This window comes from Doryrhamphus excisus, linkage group LG22 (assembly GCF_037039965.1).
Source record: "Doryrhamphus excisus strain RoL-2023G ecotype Guam linkage group LG22, RoL_Dexc_Guam_v1.1, whole genome shotgun sequence".
NCBI classification, from domain to species: Eukaryota; Metazoa; Chordata; class Actinopteri; order Syngnathiformes; family Syngnathidae; genus Doryrhamphus; species Doryrhamphus excisus.
In genome coordinates, this window is record NC_136378.1 from 6,483,548 (window position 1) to 6,502,208 (window position 18,661).

The 18,661-nt window shown below is 38.9% G+C and overlaps 2 protein-coding genes across 6 annotated transcripts in view; both read left to right on the forward strand.

Moving 5' to 3' along the window:
• The window catches only part of fbxo38 (F-box protein 38), a 37,582-nt gene extending 34,745 nt beyond the window's left edge, over window positions 1-2,837 (forward strand). For 2 of the 5 annotated variants that reach the window (XM_058063496.2, XM_058063500.2), the window contains exons 20-21: window positions 1,853-1,966; window positions 2,046-2,836. In XM_058063496.2, the coding sequence (XP_057919479.2) occupies window positions 1,853-1,966; window positions 2,046-2,224 (293 nt within the window). In that variant the 3' untranslated portion in view covers window positions 2,225-2,836. Of the gene's footprint in view, window positions 1-1,852; window positions 1,967-2,045 lie in introns of all 5 variants that reach the window. The other 3 variants (XM_058063497.2, XM_058063501.2, XM_058063498.2) reach the window with 2 other exon arrangements.
• Window positions 2,838-5,655: 2,818 nt separating this feature from the next.
• On the forward strand, window positions 5,656-18,661 carry LOC131110475 (dolichyl-diphosphooligosaccharide--protein glycosyltransferase subunit MAGT1-like). The gene is made up of 10 exons (XM_058063642.2): window positions 5,656-5,805; window positions 7,717-7,886; window positions 8,148-8,265; window positions 11,697-11,837; window positions 12,263-12,403; window positions 13,184-13,273; window positions 13,337-13,400; window positions 13,507-13,581; window positions 15,869-15,959; window positions 16,039-18,661. Exons 1-10 carry the CDS (start codon window positions 5,725-5,727, stop codon window positions 16,052-16,054), a joined length of 987 nt encoding a protein of 328 aa, XP_057919625.1. The 5' UTR covers window positions 5,656-5,724; the 3' UTR covers window positions 16,055-18,661.

The window sequence follows — 18,661 nt, forward strand, 5'->3', positions numbered from 1 at the left end:
TTGGCCCTTAAAGCAAATAACTGGTTGGGCCACCCATTGCAGCAACAACTGTAATGAACTGAACTTGCAATTAGTTTCTTACAGCGCTTTAGAGGGATTTTTGGCCCACTCATCTTTGCAGAATCGTTGTCATTCAGCCCTCATTGGAGGCTTTTCCAGCATGAACCACCTTTTTAAGGTCATGCCACAGCATCTCAATAGGATTCAGGTCAGGACTTTGACTTGGCCACTCCAAAGTCTTCATTTTTTTCCCAACTTTTCAAAGTTCAATGTTTGTTTTGTCAGACCACAGAGTATTTTCCTAAAGGTCTTTGGGAGAAGATGTTTTTTTTCTGGCAAAATTGAGAAAAGCCTTCATTTTTTTCAGCAGGGGTTTTTGCCTTGGAACTCTCCCGTGCAGACCATTTTTGCCTAATGTCTTTTTTATGGTGAGGTCATGAATACTGGCCTTAACTGAGGCAGGCGCCTGCAGTTCTTTGATGTTGTGTTGGGGTCTTTTGTGACCTCTTGAATGAGTCGTTGCTGCACTCTTGGGGTAGTTTTGGTTGGTCAGCCACTCCTGGGAAAGTTCACCACTGTTCCATAATCCATACTGTATCCACTATTCCTATATTTGTGGGTAATGGTTTGCTGGAGGAGATGGGGGGAAATCACTTTTTCCCACACAGGGCAAACATTTTCCACACCACTGTATTTTTGTCCTTTGGATACTGCTTTATCATATTTGTTAAACTGTTCCTTTTTCAATTTGTTATCAAATATATATGCAGACTTAAAATTAGAGCGTTTGCAAGTGGACAAAAGTGACGCTCAAGTTCAACTCATACTCATATTCATACAACTCATAAAAGATATTGTCAGGTTCAAACTCCAGTGGCACTTGTAAAAACACTTAAATACAGAAGGGACAGACAACAACACTCAAAGTTACTCGCAGAGAGGAGAGTGAAACCACATACCCAGTGACATGCCGCTCCACTCTGAGTATGCAGTTCACACTCCTCTCTTTTTATTCTCTTTCGGGGGTCCCTACTACATGGTCGTGCAACTCTAAGTGGGGGGGGGCCGTTGCACGGGCTGTATTTGTTTCTCTATGTGTGTGTGTGTGTGTGTGTGTGTGTGTATGTGAGAGCAATTACTTTTTATTGTTTTATGAGTTCTTATCTTGACACATTCTTGCAGGATTGACATGAGCATCTGCAGGGTCGCTGTTGGTGCATCCAGGCACCTCCAGGACCTGGGGGTCGCTGGGGGTCTCTGATCAGGGTCACGGGAACATTCCTTCTTCAGCACATTCAAACACTTTCTATTGTCTAAGCAAATGGATATAAGGGTGATAACTAACAAAATAATAATTGTATTTACATTTTATTCTAACAGATATGTAGCACGAACACTTACTATTTATCAGGGCTCATGTTAAACTTCAGAATCAGAATTTTACCTTGCAAAATACAAATGTTTGGACCAGAAATACTTACTCACTATAAAACTAATTAAGCAATTAATCTTGTTCAATATTTCTAGTTAATGCAGATTTTAAATGGTTTAGTTTTTAAGTGTGCGGGTGGAGGGGGGTACATGGCTTCAATTCAAATGCCTGAAGGGGTACGCCACTGTAAAATTTGGTAACTACTGTATGTAAAAACGGCATACTGGACGTACTATGTAAAAGTGACACTATGCATTATGTAAAGTGCATACTAGAGAGTAAATTGTGTACTAGAGGGATGAATGCACTATGCAAACTATATACTATGTATATACTATGTGTGTATATGTGTGTGTACTTAGATCATGAGGCAGGGCCCATTTTTTTAATGTTGGACTTCTGATATGTGGCCATTCTCAGGATTGTTGGATGGCGCCCCCTACAGCATGATAACTGACTTCCCCTGGCTCAGGACCTTGAGAGCAGCTAACCCCAACAGCTACGCCCGCTATGACTTTGAGGACGACGAGAGCAGTGAGTGTCATGTTGTACATTTGGTTGACTGACCAGGATTTGCTCATCGCAGTGCTTGTTTCCTGCTCACTCTCGCTAGCCACCATTTATGCCCCACGGCGGAAAGGACAGCTGTCAGCCGACATCTGCATGGAGACCATCGGGGAGGAGATTTCCGAGCGGCGACAGAGCAAAAGAGGGGTGTTTCAGAGAGTTGTGGTCCTATTCCTCCATCACTGTGACACACCAGGCGAACCTGTTGACGATGACTACATTTAAAATCTTCCGTAAGAGTCTCTTCCGTGTAAAATCTTACTTGGTCGGATTTAATTAGAGCTGCAGGGTACAGTGGGGCAGAAGAAAAGACTAAAGTTGACCCTCCAAAATCCTGTTTTCTTTTATCTTATTACCTTCCCTTTGAAAAGAAAGAACAGTTTTTCACATCTTGAGAATTTTTTTTGAAGATTCATTAGGGGTTCGGTCTTATGCAATACTTCCAATGAATATAGAAATACATGGAGGTATTATAATGCTAGCCTCCGTGTGTTTTGAGTATAGAAGATGTATTTTATATTTTGAATTTAGGCATTAAACAGACTGCAAATATAAACACATAACAATACAAGCAACTGTAGTCCCATCATGGTCCATAGTGCCTGCAAGACTTCGCCTGTGCAAGATGTTTTTGTGCAGGGAGGAACATGAACAACTGAAATGTTTGAAAGTATTTCTCTTTGTTGATTGTACAAATGTTGTGGATAGTCACGTGCTTCCATGTTGTTTATATGTTTATAAGAAGACTATTTGACATGATGAAAAATAAAACTCAGCAGGAAATTAGCTGTCACATGACTTCATTGTGATCCCCACTGATAGGTCATTCATGCACTTTGATGGGTCATTCATGAACGTTAGTGTTTTGTTGGCATCGTATATTAATATTTAACTTAAATATAGCATATATTTATTTCAGCCATGCTTAAGGAAGTTCAAGCACCCCTAAAGTTTTTAAGTCCACATTAATAATTAGGTGTTTTTTTTTCCAAAATATATGCTGGGTACCGATGGAAGTATGGTGTTAATATATTTCCAGGTCTGGAAAATGATGGAAAACAGAATAGTGGTAACAGTCTTAGAAACAAGAATATTTTCCATACTTGAGTTTCTATTTGTTGTTTTCAAAAAGATGGTTCTAAATAACTTTTAAAAGTTCTAAATAACTTTCTAAGGCACTTGTTAGGGCAGCTAAAATGTTTGTGTGAACGCACCCAAACATTTTTGGAAGATTGACAGGTTGAATGGCCAGCCATTCATCTTGTGCCGTTTATCCGAGGTTTGGTCATGGGGGCAGCAGTCTAAGTAGGGAAGCCCAGACTTCCCTCTCCGCGACCACTTCATCCAGTTCGTCCTGGCGGATCCAGAGGCATTCCGAGGTCAGTTGTGAGACAAGCTCTTCATGAGTCCTGGGTCTTCCCCGAGGCGTCCTACTGGTCAGATGTGTCCTGAACACCTCCCCAGCGAGGCATCCTGACCAGAGGCCCAAGCCACCTTATCTGGTTCTTCTCAATGTGGAGGAGCAGCGGTTTCTCCCGGATGACAGTGCTTCTCATTTTCCCACTAAAGTAAAGAGCACAAATAAAGACCCGAATGCTTTGCTTGCGAGTGGCAGCTCCATAATAAAGAAGTTGACAAACACAATTTAGTTGGATGCCACCAGCATGTACAGGACCTCTGCATCAACAGTACGTTCCATCTATTCATCATTTCGTATTTTACATTTGTTTTCTGTATGCAAAACTATATTTTCGATAAAATGCATTTTATGTTTGTACTTCATGGTGTCTGGAACGTCTGACCTTTTAAAGCTACAAATAATATTTACATCTGTATATGTACATTGTGTGTTTATAAATTGTGTGTATGTATCAGCATGTGTATATACAGCATGTGTATATACATGTGTGTATTATGTTTGTACTGTATGTCTTTTATTTCACTGTTTATGTGTCATAGGGTTCTGATGGGGCTTGGGACCCTACCTTGATGTTTGGGGGTAATGCTAATTGTCATAGCATCTTTGTACTGTACAACTACTGTAATGTCCAACTATGATAGCAACTACTAATTACGGATATTTCAACACTCAGTAATTCATGTGACTACATGAACCACGTCATGTCGAAATGTAACTTGTTAAACTAAACTAATAAACTATACTATACCATACCAAGCAGGGATCGCCAACCAGGGGCTTTGGAACAAACAGTAGCGGCTGATGTAGAGAAGCTCAATCTTCTTTCTCTTTCGGCTTTTCCCTTATGGAGGACCAAAACTGCCAAAATAATAAATAAATAAATAAAAGTGGAAATAAAAACAAAAATGAAAAAAAAATTAAATACAAAAAAATTAATATAAATGGAAATAAAAACAAAAATAAAAAAATATATACATAAATAAAAGCAAAAATAAAAAACAAGATTCAAAAATTAAACATAAATACAAAAATAAATGTAGAAATAAATACAAAAATAAATATATAAATAGAATTACATATCAATAAATAAATAAAAGCACTCTGCTCTCATATGTATTTATTTCATGCAGCAGACAATGCTTGAAATGCAGAAGGAAAAACTATTCAAATGAGGGGGCGGTCCCAAGTGTGTCTTGGGTTGAACTGTTCACCTATTGGTTACAAGTAAGTCTCCACGGCTTGCATGGACAGCTCCAGCGATGGACGACCAACTTGTCCACTGTCACCAGAACTTGCGATTTGAATGTTTAGGTACTCCACAACTTCACACAAGGTCCTGTAAACTACAGGGTCGACCTCTGAGTCTGTTGTTTCATTTGTGTGAATTAACTGCTCCAATAAGGCTTCCACCCGGAAAAGCAGGTTATCCGGGGAAGCATTATCCGAAATATCTGCTAGCAAACGGAGATCCCTGGAGATTGCAGCCATATTTACCGCCATTGAGAGTGGTGTGGTGACTTCCTCTTGCTGTGGCTGTTTGCAGGCATACCTAGTCGATTTTCGCACTCACATGTCGATCAACCAATAGGCGAACAGTTCAACCCAAGACACACTTAGGACCGCCCCCTCATTTGAATAGTTTTTCCTTCTGCATTTCAAGCTGACATTGTCTGCAGCATGAAATAAATACATATGAGAGCAGAGTGCTTTTATTTATCTATTGATATGTAATTCTATTTATACATTTATTTTTGTATTTATTTTTAATTTTTGAATCTTGTTTTTTATTTTTGTATTTATTTTTGCTTTTATTTATTTATGTAAATATTTTTTATTTTTGTTTTTATTTCCATTTATATTTATTTTTTGTATTTAATTTTTTGATTTTTTTTCATTTTTGTTTTTATTTTCACTTTTATTTATTTATTTATTTATTATTTTGGCAGTTTTGGTCCTCCATATTCCCTTCAGGGGTCGCCACACCAAATAAATCGCTTAGTGTAGCTAAGCATGCTGAAATAATAATACAATATATAGAATAACTAAATTGTTTTGTCAATGTTTTCATGCAAAACGTTGTAAACTGTGGGTGTCCACACTTTGGTAATGTTCTTGCAAAACAAGTTTATTTAGTTAGCATGGTTCCCTTCACAACAAATACAAAATAAATGTCATTCTAACTCCATCCAAAAGGTGGCGGTAATGTGCCCAACAACAAACATTAAGTTTGTGTTTTTTGGTTGGACGAGTGAGAGAGTACACCAATAGGAAATTGACAAGAGGCTCCCCACCGAAGTGTTGCAGAATGTTTGGAAAACTTTTATTGCCGTTCATTCTCCTCTTTATATTTCAGCAGGACCCTGTTGACGCACAAAAGAAAAAAGAGGTATTTTTATTTTGTAGACAGCTGACTGGGACTGTTATGTTTTAATATCTATTACAATTTCTTGTCGTTTTAAACTTTTCTGGTGGGCTTCCTGTATTCAGCAGCTAAGCTAACTAGATCAGAGCCGACTTGTGGACTATTCTGAAAGGCGATGATTGTTTCTCACAGTACGTTAGTTTTGTTATGGTGACAGAAGCCAGCTTGTGTTGTCAGTTTTCAATTAGGAGTCATTTACCGTCCCTTGACAGCAAAAGGTGCATATTGAAACACACTTCCGGTTAGATATTTACTTGCACTTGAATGGCGTATTCTTTTCTTTTTTTTTTACCTGTCTTTTAGCCAACGGTAATACAGCGTTCATAGTCAGGTATTTTAAAAACAAGAGCCGACTGCACAATTAATAAAATAGATTTAGCATTTTCTCTCATTTACAAAGCGTATTAAAATACAGGTTGAAATATGTACATTGTTTTAAGAAGTGATTCCGAACGTTGCAGAATGTCTTTAACAAACAAGTTGACTTTTGATAGACATGTATTTGTTCAACAACCATTGGTAACATGCTAGCCTCTTATATTTTTTGGTTGAAAAAAATTTAGTTTGGGGATGAAGAGGAACAGAATTTATGTAATAAACATATAGCTCAGCTTTTGGTTATGTTTACAATATTGAAGAATGGTAATGGTTTCATTTTTATTTTTTTTTAACATGCATCAGGTTACAATAGAATACATTGGACAGTTCCACATCTCCAAACTTATTAGGAAAAAAAAAGCTTTATCAAATAATTTAAACAATATTTTCAATAGAAAATATATTATTCTAAAAGTGGGAATATTTACAAAAGTCAGTATCATGGTTGCAATCACAAAAGCATGTTATCACAAAATGATAATTAGTGTCTCATTTAGCCAGTGCCCCAATTAGTTGATAGGTGGCGGTGATAAGAGGACAGTGACTTCTGTCTGATGTAACCTAACGTATACAACATGATGAATGCAGAAATTGAATGGGAATTGAACCAGATACCTTTGGGTGGGTTGGGAAAAAATACTTTATCAACCAAGTCATGCCATCACTATCGAATCCACAAAGTGATTCACTAATGGAAAATGTTAAGTGACTATTCACCAACAGAGGTCGCAATTTGAATTCATTCATTCATTTTCTACTGCTTATCTTCACTGCTTATATTCACACACACATTCATACCTATGGACAATTTGGAGTCGCCAATGAACCTAACATGTTTTTGGAATGAGGGAGGAAGCTGGAGTACCAGGAGAAAACCCACGCATGCACGGGGAGAACATGCATACTCCACACAGAGATGGCCGAGGGTGGAATCGAACTCAGGTCTCTTAGCTGTGTGGTCTGCATGCATAACCGCTCACACGCCGTGCAGCCTGCAAGTTAAATTGCCCTTTCATTTTCAATTGCCCCATCATTTTCACAAAAAATATGAAATTGCACTAAATGTGGTCTGAATAGGTAGCAAACGTGTCCTAAGAGAGCTGAACATTTTGATGTTGGATTTGTTTGAATTGGTTAAGAAATGGATGAGTACTTAGCGGAATAAGAAGGAGTAGAAAGAAGAAGAAGAGGAGCAATAAATAGATGAAAATGGCCAACAAGCAGTGAACATTTACACAGGACCTGCTGTATTCAACCACGAAACAGCTATCATTTACGGAAAACTGTAATAACACTGAGCCTGTGAACCGCGAGGAATGACTAAAACAAGACTCGAAATCCAGTTCACCATGGTAACCTCTATGTCTCAAATGGAAAACCCAGGGTTTACATACTCAAGAGTTTTCCCTCTAACCGGCTTTCTGGAATACCCCACCGGAGATGGTTCCCAGTCATTGCGTTGAATTTCTACTCCTGTCTGTCTTTGGTCCTGTGTAGACTCTCCTGTCAGAGAAGGTAACCCAGATGATGGAGTGGACCGCCAAGCGTTCTGTCATTAGAATGAATGGGGATAAATTCCGCCGCTTTGTGAAGGCTCCCCCCAGAAATTACTCGGTGATCATCATGTTTACAGCGCTTCAGCCTCAGAGGCAGTGTGGGATCTGCAGGTGAGAATTAGATGATTTAACATCTTTGTGTACACATTATTCTTGTTTCAAAGTTCTGTATATGTCCACGTGAAGCTATGACTTGCTCCAAAAAAAGCACGTGTATTACTCAGGTTAAAGGAGCTCAAAGTAAATCCATGATGATGTTAGCATAGTCCATGAAGCCATGACATGCAACATTTCGCTTAAGAATCGCAAACCACACAATAAAATGGGTGTTAAATTCTTATCTTTGTATTCACATGCATGTTTTCCTTTCAGACAAGCCGATGAAGAGTTCCAGGTGCTGGCGAACTCCTGGCGTTATTCCTCTGCTTTTACAAACAAGGTCTTCTTTGCGTCTGTGGATTTTGATGAGGGATCGGATGTCTTTCAGATGGTGAGTGGTGCTGGGTTAAACAATTATTTTTGTAATCGATTAATCTAAAAAATAGTTTTTCGATGCATAGATTCATCTAACAATTCATTTTTAAATTCGGTTTGATTTGATTTGATTTTGATTTGATTTTGATCTCCCCATAATTTGACCTACAGTGAAGAAAATAAGTATTTGAACACCCTGCTATTTTGCTATTTCTCCCACTTAGAAATCATGGAGGGGTCTGAAATTTTCATCGTAGGTGCATGTCCACTGTGAGAGAGATAAACTAAAAAGAAAAATCCAGAAATCACAATGCATGATTTTTTAACAATTTATTTGTGTGATACAGCTGCAAATAAGTATTTGAACACCTGAGAAAATGAATGTTAATATTTGGTACAGTAGCCTATGTTTGCTATTACAGAGGTCAAACGTTTCCTGTAGTTTTTCACCAGGTTTGCACACACTGCAGGAGGGATCTTGGCCCACTCCTCCACACAGATCTTCTCTAGATCAGTCAGGTTTCTGGGCTGTCGCTGAGAAACACGGAGTTTGAGCTCCCTCCAAAGATTTTCGATTGGGTTCAGGTCTGGAGACTGGCTGGGCCATGCTAGAACCTTGATATGCTTCTTACGGAGCCACTCCTTGGTTTTCCTGGCTGTGTGCTTCGGGTCGTTGTCGTGTTGGAAGACCCAGCCACGACCCATCTTCAATGCTCTGACAGAGGGAAGGAGGTTGTTCCCCAAAATCTCACAATACACGGCCCCAGTCATCCTCTCTTTAATGCAGTGCACTCGTCCTGTCCCATGTGCAGAAAAACACCCCCAAAGCATGATGCTACCACCCCCATGCTTCACAGTAGGGATGGTGTTCTTCGGATTGTACTCTTCATTCTTCTTCCTCCAAACACGCTTATTGGAATTATGACCAAAAAGTTCTATTTTGGTCTCATCTGACCATAAAACTTTCTCCCATGACTCCTCTGTATCATCCAAATGGTCATATGCAAACTTAAGACGGGCCTTGACATGTGCTGGTTTAAGCAGGGGAACCTTTCGTGCCATGCATGATTTCACATCATGACGTCTTAGTGTATTACCTACAGTAACCTTGGAAACGGTGGTCCCAGCTCTTTTCAGGTCATTGACCAAGTCCTGTCGTGTAGTTCTGGGCTGATTCCTCACCTTTCTTAGAATCATTGAGACCCCACGAGGTGATATCTTGCATGGGGCTCCACTCCGATTGAGATTGACCGTCATGTTTAGCTTCTTCCATTTTCTAATGATAGCTCCAACAGTGGACCTTTTTTCACCAAGCTGCTTGGTAATTGCTCCGTAGCCCTTTCCAGCCTTGTGGAGGTGTACAATTTTGTCTCTGGTGTCTTTGGACAGCTCTTTGGTCTTCGCCATGTTACAAGTTAAAGTCTTACTGATTGTATGGGGTGGACAGGTGTCTTTATGCAGCTAACGACCTCAAACAGGTGCATCTGATTCAGGATGATACATGGAGTGCAGGTGGACTTCTAATGGGCAGACTAACAGGTCTTTCAGGGTCAGAATTCTAGATGATACACAGGTGTTCAAATACTTATTTGCAGCTGTATCACACAAATAAATTGTTAAAAAATCATGCATTGTGATTTCTGGATTTTTCTTTTTAGTTTATCTCTCTCACAGTGGACATGCACCTACGATGAAAATTTCAGACCCCTCCATGATTTCTAAGTGGGAGAAATAGCAAAATAGCAGGGTGTTCAAATACTTATTTTCTTCACTGTATATAGCAATTAATGCTAATTTGTCACCATGAATAAAAGCACAAATTTCTTCTTTCCAAAATGTTTTATTAAGTTATATGGGAATGGTAATGGTAATGATGAGCTCCTTCCTTCAAATTGAAGGTGGAGTTGATCATTAAAGTCACCTGCAATGGTGACCAGCTAGACAGAAAACCTGCAGTGTCTCGGCCCTCCATGGCATGAGTTTGACACTCCTGTCTAGAGCATTCATTGTCAAGTAGGGTCTCGGGTGTGAGTGATTCAGAAGACTCTTATGAAGAAAGACAAGTGGCAATATTTTACCAGAAGCAAATTTACGAAGATTATTAAGAACAAAGTTGAAATATGATCAAATAAAATAAAAACGGGAAAAGTGGTTTTAAAAAATGGTGTGAAATTTACAAGTTCATTCTGCAGCTCCTCCACCTTGAAATGTCCTTCAGATAATGTAGCAATGACCAAGGGTCGATTGGAGGTGCGACAGGCAGAAATGCCAAGCAGCCAGAACCACCACCTGTGCATGTACCGAACATGTTCTGGTATAAGCCGCTTTTTTTTCTGAAAGGGATAGTTGGGATTTTTGACAAGTTGTGTGACCTCCCCATCAGTGGTGTAGTACATCAACAGGACTGACCCCACAGTTGGTCCTGTGAACCTCGGTCTGGTCAGATTTCCGTGATGAGAAACGTAGCCTTGGTTAATTATTGGGGTTACATAAATAAAATGTTGGCTTCGCAAAACAATATGCATTCTTAAGCATAATACATTTGCATGTACTGCAAAATGCCTCCATAAAAAATCTGACCTCACAAATTGCTTTGCTTAACTCTCTCTGACGTCTTATTAATGCGTACTATCGCATGTGCAAAGATGGCTGCAACCCCTGCATCTTCATCCGCTGTGGAACACGTATAAACGATAGATGCGGCGCTCACGGCGGGTGCATCTTCATCACATACACAACAATGCCTGTATGTACACCCACTTGTCTTAAATTGCAAAGCACATTTATTTATTGGTAACAAGTTGATGTGGTTGGTAATTCCAGTTATGTTTGGTTATGGTTAGCTGGCTAGTTAAAGCTTGCGCCAACCAACAATTCAAGACATGGCAAATATATACACTTAAATATTAATTCATATTCCTTGAATTGCTGATGTTTTTGCTAATTATTAGAATGTGTTGCGGTTTTCATTTCATATTTGTGAATTTACGGCTTATCATATTTATATTATTGAGGTGTTTAAATGACTCTTCTGTTTAAGTTGCATGTCACAAAATGCTGTAAACATAGGGTACTGTTTTTGGTATACCTCTATGATAATATGTAACCCAAGCCTAGCTTACTACAATATACAGTTGAAGTTCAATTTTTACATTAAAAATGAGTGAGGGTGCAAATCTCCAGTTGGTATGTGATGGATAAAAGGAAGATTGCAAGCACCTTATTGCAAATACCCTCATGTTTTGGGGTGTTGTTTTCAGCTTATATGCATAGAAACACTTTGCGTATGGATCCTACACCCACCTACTATGAATTGTTGAATGAGATGACAATAAAAAGGTACGTTGGGTACTTTTCATTTAACTTTGAGATTTTCAAAGATTTTTGGTTCGCTTAGCAGGATATGGCAATAGGTGTTAAAGCTGTATTTGTTTGTTTTTTTTGCAGCTCAGTATGAACTCTGCTCCGACATTCCTCCACTTCCCTGCCAAAGGAAAACCTCGCAAGTCCGATACCCATGAGCTCCAGCTCAAAGGCTTTGCAGCTGAGCAGCTGGCAAGATGGGTAGCAGACAGGACTGGTGTGCAGGTAGCTGTTGTACCTGAAATCATCCTCAAAGCCTGTATTTGGTTGCCTAAAATACACTTGACATTCCCGTACAAGTACAAATGGAAAACAATACAAAAGAGGTCATTTCTCACAGAGGGATGTGTACTATTTGGTGCCTTGCTCAAGTGCACCTGGACAGACTTGCATGTTACCAATTACTAGTTTAGTTTTTTCTTTTGCCTGCAGTGGACGCCAACCAGTTCAAAATAGCTGTTTAATTGTAGTTGATTGCGTCTACTAGCTTGCAGGCAGGGAATGTAGGTACTGTGAATTCACTACTTTGACTTCACAACTGTGATAGAAACCAAATTGTGATTTCTGGTGTTAATCATTCACTATGACCACATTGGTCTGCTTATTTTATTTGTGTTTTTATCTCAATGTTGACACTTGTGTTTTCACAGATACGAGTTATTCGTCCTCCCAACTATGCTGGGCCGCTCCTCCTTGGCTTCCTCCTGGCTGTTATTGGAGGGCTGGCATATCTACGGAGGAACAATTTGGAGTTTCTCTTTAACAGCAACGTCTGGGCCTTCGCTGCATTGGTAGCTACAAAACAACTTGTAAAATAAGACCTTTTCGGGACATTGTAGTTGGCAAAATGCTATTAACACACACATTCTTCTCAGAAAGTAGAGAAAAGAAGATAATTTCCATTTTAACTGTGTATTCCCAAGCTGCATAAAATATATAGTTCTACACTTGCAAGGTCTGTCATACACATTCTTTATATTACGTTTTAACACAATTCTTTGATCTATTGTGCAGTCCTACTGCATTCTTCTATAATTTAGCTGCATAACTCAACAACTACAATAAAGACTCTGTTATCATCGTGGCAGAAACACAATCGCATATTTATCTTTTACAACCATCTAAAAGACAACACAACTTGAAAGCATTCCCACCACCATACCTCCACCAGGACTATAGTTGCACTGATACAAAGTGCTGTATGTACATATGAGTACTTAGAATGCAAAACATCCCCTGCAGTTTATTGTCATTGAAAACAATCCTTTAGGAAGCATTATTTAGCATGTAATGTTCAAATGAAAAAACAAATCAATATGTTTGGATCTGTATAGATGCACCCAAAAATCAAAGTCTTCAAATGAAATATAAAGACGATTGCCCATCTTTACACTAAACACATCTAGTGCCACCTGAGGAAAAAAGAAAAAATGAATGACAAATCGAATCAGTAGTAAAACTGCAAGTATTAGGAATAATGACCAGATAATGTCAGCTTTGTTGAAATACACAATTGTTCCACCTCACACTGCATCACTTAGCTTGAGCAGTTTTTCCCCACTTTATTTCAGTGCTTTGTCCTGTTCATGACCTCTGGCCAGATGTGGAACCACATCAGAGGACCACCGTATGCTCACAAGAACCCTAATACTGGCCAAATTGTAAGACACGTCATTTAAAACATGATCAATTGTGCATCAAATAATTGAATTTTGTTATTTCAGAGTTATGTCCACGGCAGCAGTCAGGCCCAGTTTGTGGCGGAGACCCATATCATCTTACTTTTCAGTATCCTTTGCGTATAGTCGTTTGGGATGTTTGCTGTTTGATACAGTTATCTCGTAAAACCATAAGAGGATGGAGATGACTGATGAAACCTTGACTGCCTGATAAGATGCTGGTGTTACCATGGGAATGGTGCTGCTGTGTGAGGCCGCTGGCTCTGACATGGACATTGGAAAAAGAAAGCGTATGTACACACTCTTGTCTGTTAGCCTCAGCTTTTGTCTATTTAATACATCACCATCATGGTGATTGGGTGGGCCACGCTGGCACTATTCTAGCACAATATTTGACCTGGAATCGTTGACCTGCCAAGGCTTTGCAGGAGGTTTTCACCAAACACACAAATCAATATCCATAAGAGCATGCTTGGATGAGTTTGGTGTGGAAGATGGTAGGTGCCGCAGGTCCCAGATCAGCAGCTTCTGACCTCCCAAATGTTCTATAGGATTTAATGAAGAGTCCCCGCAGACACTCTCCAACACCTCATAGACGTGTGAAGCAGTTGTGGCTGCAAAGAGAAGCAAGCAGAACAATTAATGCTAGAAAAGATCAAATTAGCAGGTAGAACTACTCCGAGTTTGCTTCTGTAGTTAACTCGCCATGCTCCAACACTGTCCATGTGAAGTACTCAGGAAGGTAGTGATACAAACACACAATCAGGAAAAAGAAAATCATCAAATCACATGAGAGTAAGTAAGAGTGTGTGCACGTTTCCTTACCATGAATGTCAGAAGTTGTTTTGTGGTTTTGAAGTGCGAGGTTGTTGCACAATCTGACCGCGAGGTGTCAGTATTATACCATTGAATCATATCTCTGGCATGTCAATAACATCACTTTTCTGCAACAATTACACTGCTACCAAAATGACAATATTTACACACGTTTTACAAATTGCAATTGGCCACCAGTCTTTAATTCTAGTAGTTCTATACTACATTCCAACCTTTTAGACTTACTGTATGTATTCAGGATGTTGAAAGTGTTGCACTTCTGACCACATGAAGTGGAAGTGCCACACTCTGTGCTAACTTTGTTTTTTAACTTATACTTAACTTTAATGTTGGTCACTCTTGAAACTTGTTGGGTACAATAACATAAACTGGACCTACTATGCTATTTTTTGTGGACTTAATACAGAAAGCTCAGAAAGTAGGGATGTTTCGATCACCCCTAGGAACACCCCTAATTACCACACATATTGCCTTTAGCAACATCTCCACATAACCAGCTACCGTTTGCCCAGCACAACCTAAAGGGCCATTGTTCCACTGAAGGAAACAGCGCAGCAGATCATGATGCCACTCCCGCCACTGTGCTTTGTGGAAAGCATCTCAGGTCTGTTGGAAGCCATCAGGACCGTCAAGGTTAAAACATTTTCATCAGAGAGGGAAAAAAAAGTTTCTTCGACCTTTCATGTCCCGTGTTTGATACGCTCATTCAAATTCCAAATGGGCAATTTTGTGGCACTTAAAAAGATGAGGTCTATGAAGATGTTTTTTCTTCTTAAAATCCTTCTCTCGGAAATGCCATCTGATGGTTATTGAATTGCACTTGGCAGCAGTAACAACCTTAATTTGGACTGAGGATTGTCCCATGTCAAGATGGACAGCCAATCAGATCCTCCAGATCAGGGCTGGTGACATTTTTATGGTATATCAATAGACTTTTTTTTGTTCCATAACCCTCAGGATGTTTGAAGAAGTTTCAAATGACTACATCCTACCTCAGCAGCTGTGGCGTGTTGTGAGAGGCCTTGCTTATGAGGCTTTGCTCAGCAAAGTATGCAGTTTGCCTGACGCTCAAGAGCTCATGACGGCACATACAAGTACTAGTAAAACTGCATGGACGTTTGCACGCAAGCAGCGGCGAGGAAGTTTTTATATTTAACCCCACCAACCCCTCCACAACGTTTAACTGGTATGTTTGGAAACACCACGGATTCTCAAAGAACGCCAGAAGGCTTGACAAAACGTCCGTCATTTGAAAGAATGCTGCGTTATGAAGATGTACAACGGCAGCACGACAAACATGCAGACCCACACACGGACAAGTCTACCACCACCTCCTCGTCTAGTTCCTCGTCGGACACCGGGGAAAAACTAAGCCAATCAAGTCAGTGGATCTTCTGCTGCTTTCCAAATTGGCCAGGAGCTATTTGTCCGTCCCTGCAACAAGTGCCCCCCCCCGAACGAGTGTTCAGCACAGCAGGTGGATTGGAAGTGCTATGTAAGAGGAACATTTGTTGTGTGCGACTGTACAATAATCCCCACTTATTGTACAATATACCGTACTACAAAAATGTGTTTTGGCTTTCTAAAAGGGATTAATTCTATTCACATAATATTTATGGGAAAAATTGATTGGGTTGGAGTTGGACCTTCTAGAAGGGATTAATGACACTAACCAAGGTTTCTCTGTATTAAATCTTTTATTCTAACACCGTAAGTTATTGATTTGTATGTGTGTGTCAGTTATGTGTGTTGCAGGTGTTGTTCTGGTGATGCTGTTCTTCAGCTGGCTGTTGTCCATTTTTAGAGCAAAGTATCACGGATACCCGTATAGGTAGGCAACACTCGCCCCTGAAATCATTCGTGTTGTCCTTTTGTAGCATATACTAAAACTTCCTCTGCCTCCTTTCCAGCTTTCTGATGAGTTAGTGCTGATCAGCATACTCCTGTTCTCAGCCTGTATTGACCTGGAATACAAAAGTACCTCCATCATGCCATCATTATTGTCACATTTTTCTTACTGGAAGACAGTATTTGTCTTCTGATCCGTTGAGCCAAACATTCACGGATCATGCTTTGCAAAGACCTAAAAGACCTTATACTATAGCAGTACAACAAAGATGCAGGTATCACTTGATTGTGTACATTGTGTCAGGTTTTCTCCTGGGAAAGCGACACAAAAGCACAAACATTGGGTGTACGAAACTGAGGATATTTTAATGGACACAATCTATGTCAAAGTATAAAAAACAGACTGTAGAGGGTACAACAGAATGGATAAAGTGCAGTTTACTAAATCTAGTGATTCTATAAAAACTCGGTTTGCCAAATTACAGAAATCTACACATTCATTTACAATACACAATTTAATCTTAATTAGCAGGAACCTTTAAAGCAGGGGTGTCCAAAGTGCATTTGCACCCTGTGGCTTTTTTCTATTGGCATATTCTAAATATATCAATTAACAAAAAAATATCTAGAGAAAAAAGTTGTATACTATCAATAAAAATGTTATATTGGGAAAAATAACAATTTTCGTCACAAAGTTGACATTTTGTCTGATGTTATGAGAATAAAGTCAAAATATGTTTATAAAGTTGTACGTACGAGAAGAAAATTTACAAGAAGTTGAAATACGTCTGAAATAAAAAATAACAGAAATAGAAAAAAAACAACTCGAATTTTATGAGAGTACTGTCATCATTTTAAGAGAAAAATTCCAACAGAAAAATGTTGCGGTTTTATGAGAATAACCCCCGAATATTAGGATTTTAAATGTCATTTTAATAGCATGGTGTTGAAGAAACAATACGTTATTTTTAAAAACTCAAAATATTATGTTTGGAAAATTAAGGTGGGAATGTAGGAATATCAGAATGTTGGAATAAAGTCATATTACAAGAAGACATTTTACTAAGATTATTTAAGAAGAATGTTGAAAATGTGAAAAATTAAAGCAAAGAGTGAAATTGATGCCGTTTTCACCGATATGATAAGGCTGAGATATAGTTTTTTTCTCGAAATTTCCAAGCATATGATTCACTGGAAAACGGTTGGACAACCCTGCCAGAAAGAGCCGGCTGGCAAATGAAGCAGTTATATTTATGATCACACTTTAAAGGAAATGCTGTCTAATATAATGTTAAGGCTGGTTTCAGTTTGTGTGTGAATAGTTTTTGCGAGAAAACTTTACCTTAAGTGCCTCATACAGCATATGTAAAAATTATTGTACTGACGAGATGCCAAGTGCTCAAGGTTTTTATTTCTTTTTGTCTTATGTCTTTTTTTGTCTTCCACAAAATAGAAAACATGTATAGCCCACATCCCGCAACTATGTAGTTTATTGTGGCAGGGAAACGATGTACAACTGTAGGTATCAGAGCAATTGGCAACTTAAAACGCAAAAGTATGTCTAACAAAACGTACACGAGATAAACAAGAAATCCCTCGTTCATGGTGATTTATCAGTTCCAGACCTGACCATGATAAATTAAGTTTGGCAAAGTAGGATTCCCCATTCACAAATGGAATATTTTAGAGAATAGTTACAGCACAGAAAACTGATTCCAAGCTTCTCATGTTATTTGAACCCTCATTTTGCCAGCATAAGGTGTGTGTTTTTTACTGGCATATGGTGTGTGTTTTTGGGGTTAGTGAATAAAATGTCCGCTGATAATATGCAAAAGAAGATGTGGCGAACATTCTTTTTTGGCTGGAAGTGTATTGTGTGTGTTGAGAATATGGACTGTTAAGATGAGCTGGGTGCAATAATAAACGTTCCTCTTGTGTTTTTTCACTTGAGACCATGCACAACATGTCACAATGCTCGCTCACATTAAAGCAGTAAAACACACCTCAGCTTTCTGTGAGGGTGGTTTGTTGCCCAGGCTGAGCAATGTGTGAGCCAAACTGCCAACAGACTAGTCGGGGTGTATGCTTGCCGGATTTCAGTACTGAGGAAAGTATAGTTGGTGGGGGACAGTTAAGTCATGAGTTTGCCTTCTCAAAATAATATGCGTATATTTGCATGACAAAAATGCCTACTTGGAAAAAAAAAATCAGACCTCACTAATTGCTCAGCGTCAATTTCTCTGTCGTCGTATCACTTTGCGCTTTTGACCAATGTTGAATAGTATGTCTTTCAGTGTTTGATTCTTTATGTATGAAAATGCTTCATTAAGGTAAAAGAAATACACAGCGTTCATAAACATGCATATTTACCTCTAATAGGCTGTATAGGTCGACTACGAAACATTAATATATTTTTGAAAAAAATATTTTTTAAAAAGCTGAAAAGCTGTAAGGTTACTTATTTCTAGTGTTTGATTGTTCCAAGTTTATCCTTAAATATTTATGTATTTTCAGTGTGGGCGTAATCGTCAAAGTGATATACTGTGGTGTTTTTGTTTTGTATTTGTTTTTTAATTATGCCTGGCTAACAAAAACTGGGAATGAATAGTATGGATACATCACACATTGTTCTATGTTCACGTCATCTTTACATATATGAAAACAAATTAAACGTTTTGATGTGCA

Bases quoted from the DNA above. Each gene is read 5' to 3' on its own strand.
- LOC131110475 (XM_058063642.2), top strand. From the start codon at position 5,725: ATGTTTGGAAAACTTTTATTGCCGTTCATTCTCCTCTTTATATTTCAG. The intron at 7,887-8,147 runs GTGAGAATTAGA...TTTTCCTTTCAG, and splicing joins AGGCAGTGTGGGATCTGCAG to ACAAGCCGATGAAGAGTTCC. The intron at 13,274-13,336 runs GTAAGACACGTC...TTGTTATTTCAG, and splicing joins ACCCTAATACTGGCCAAATT to AGTTATGTCCACGGCAGCAG.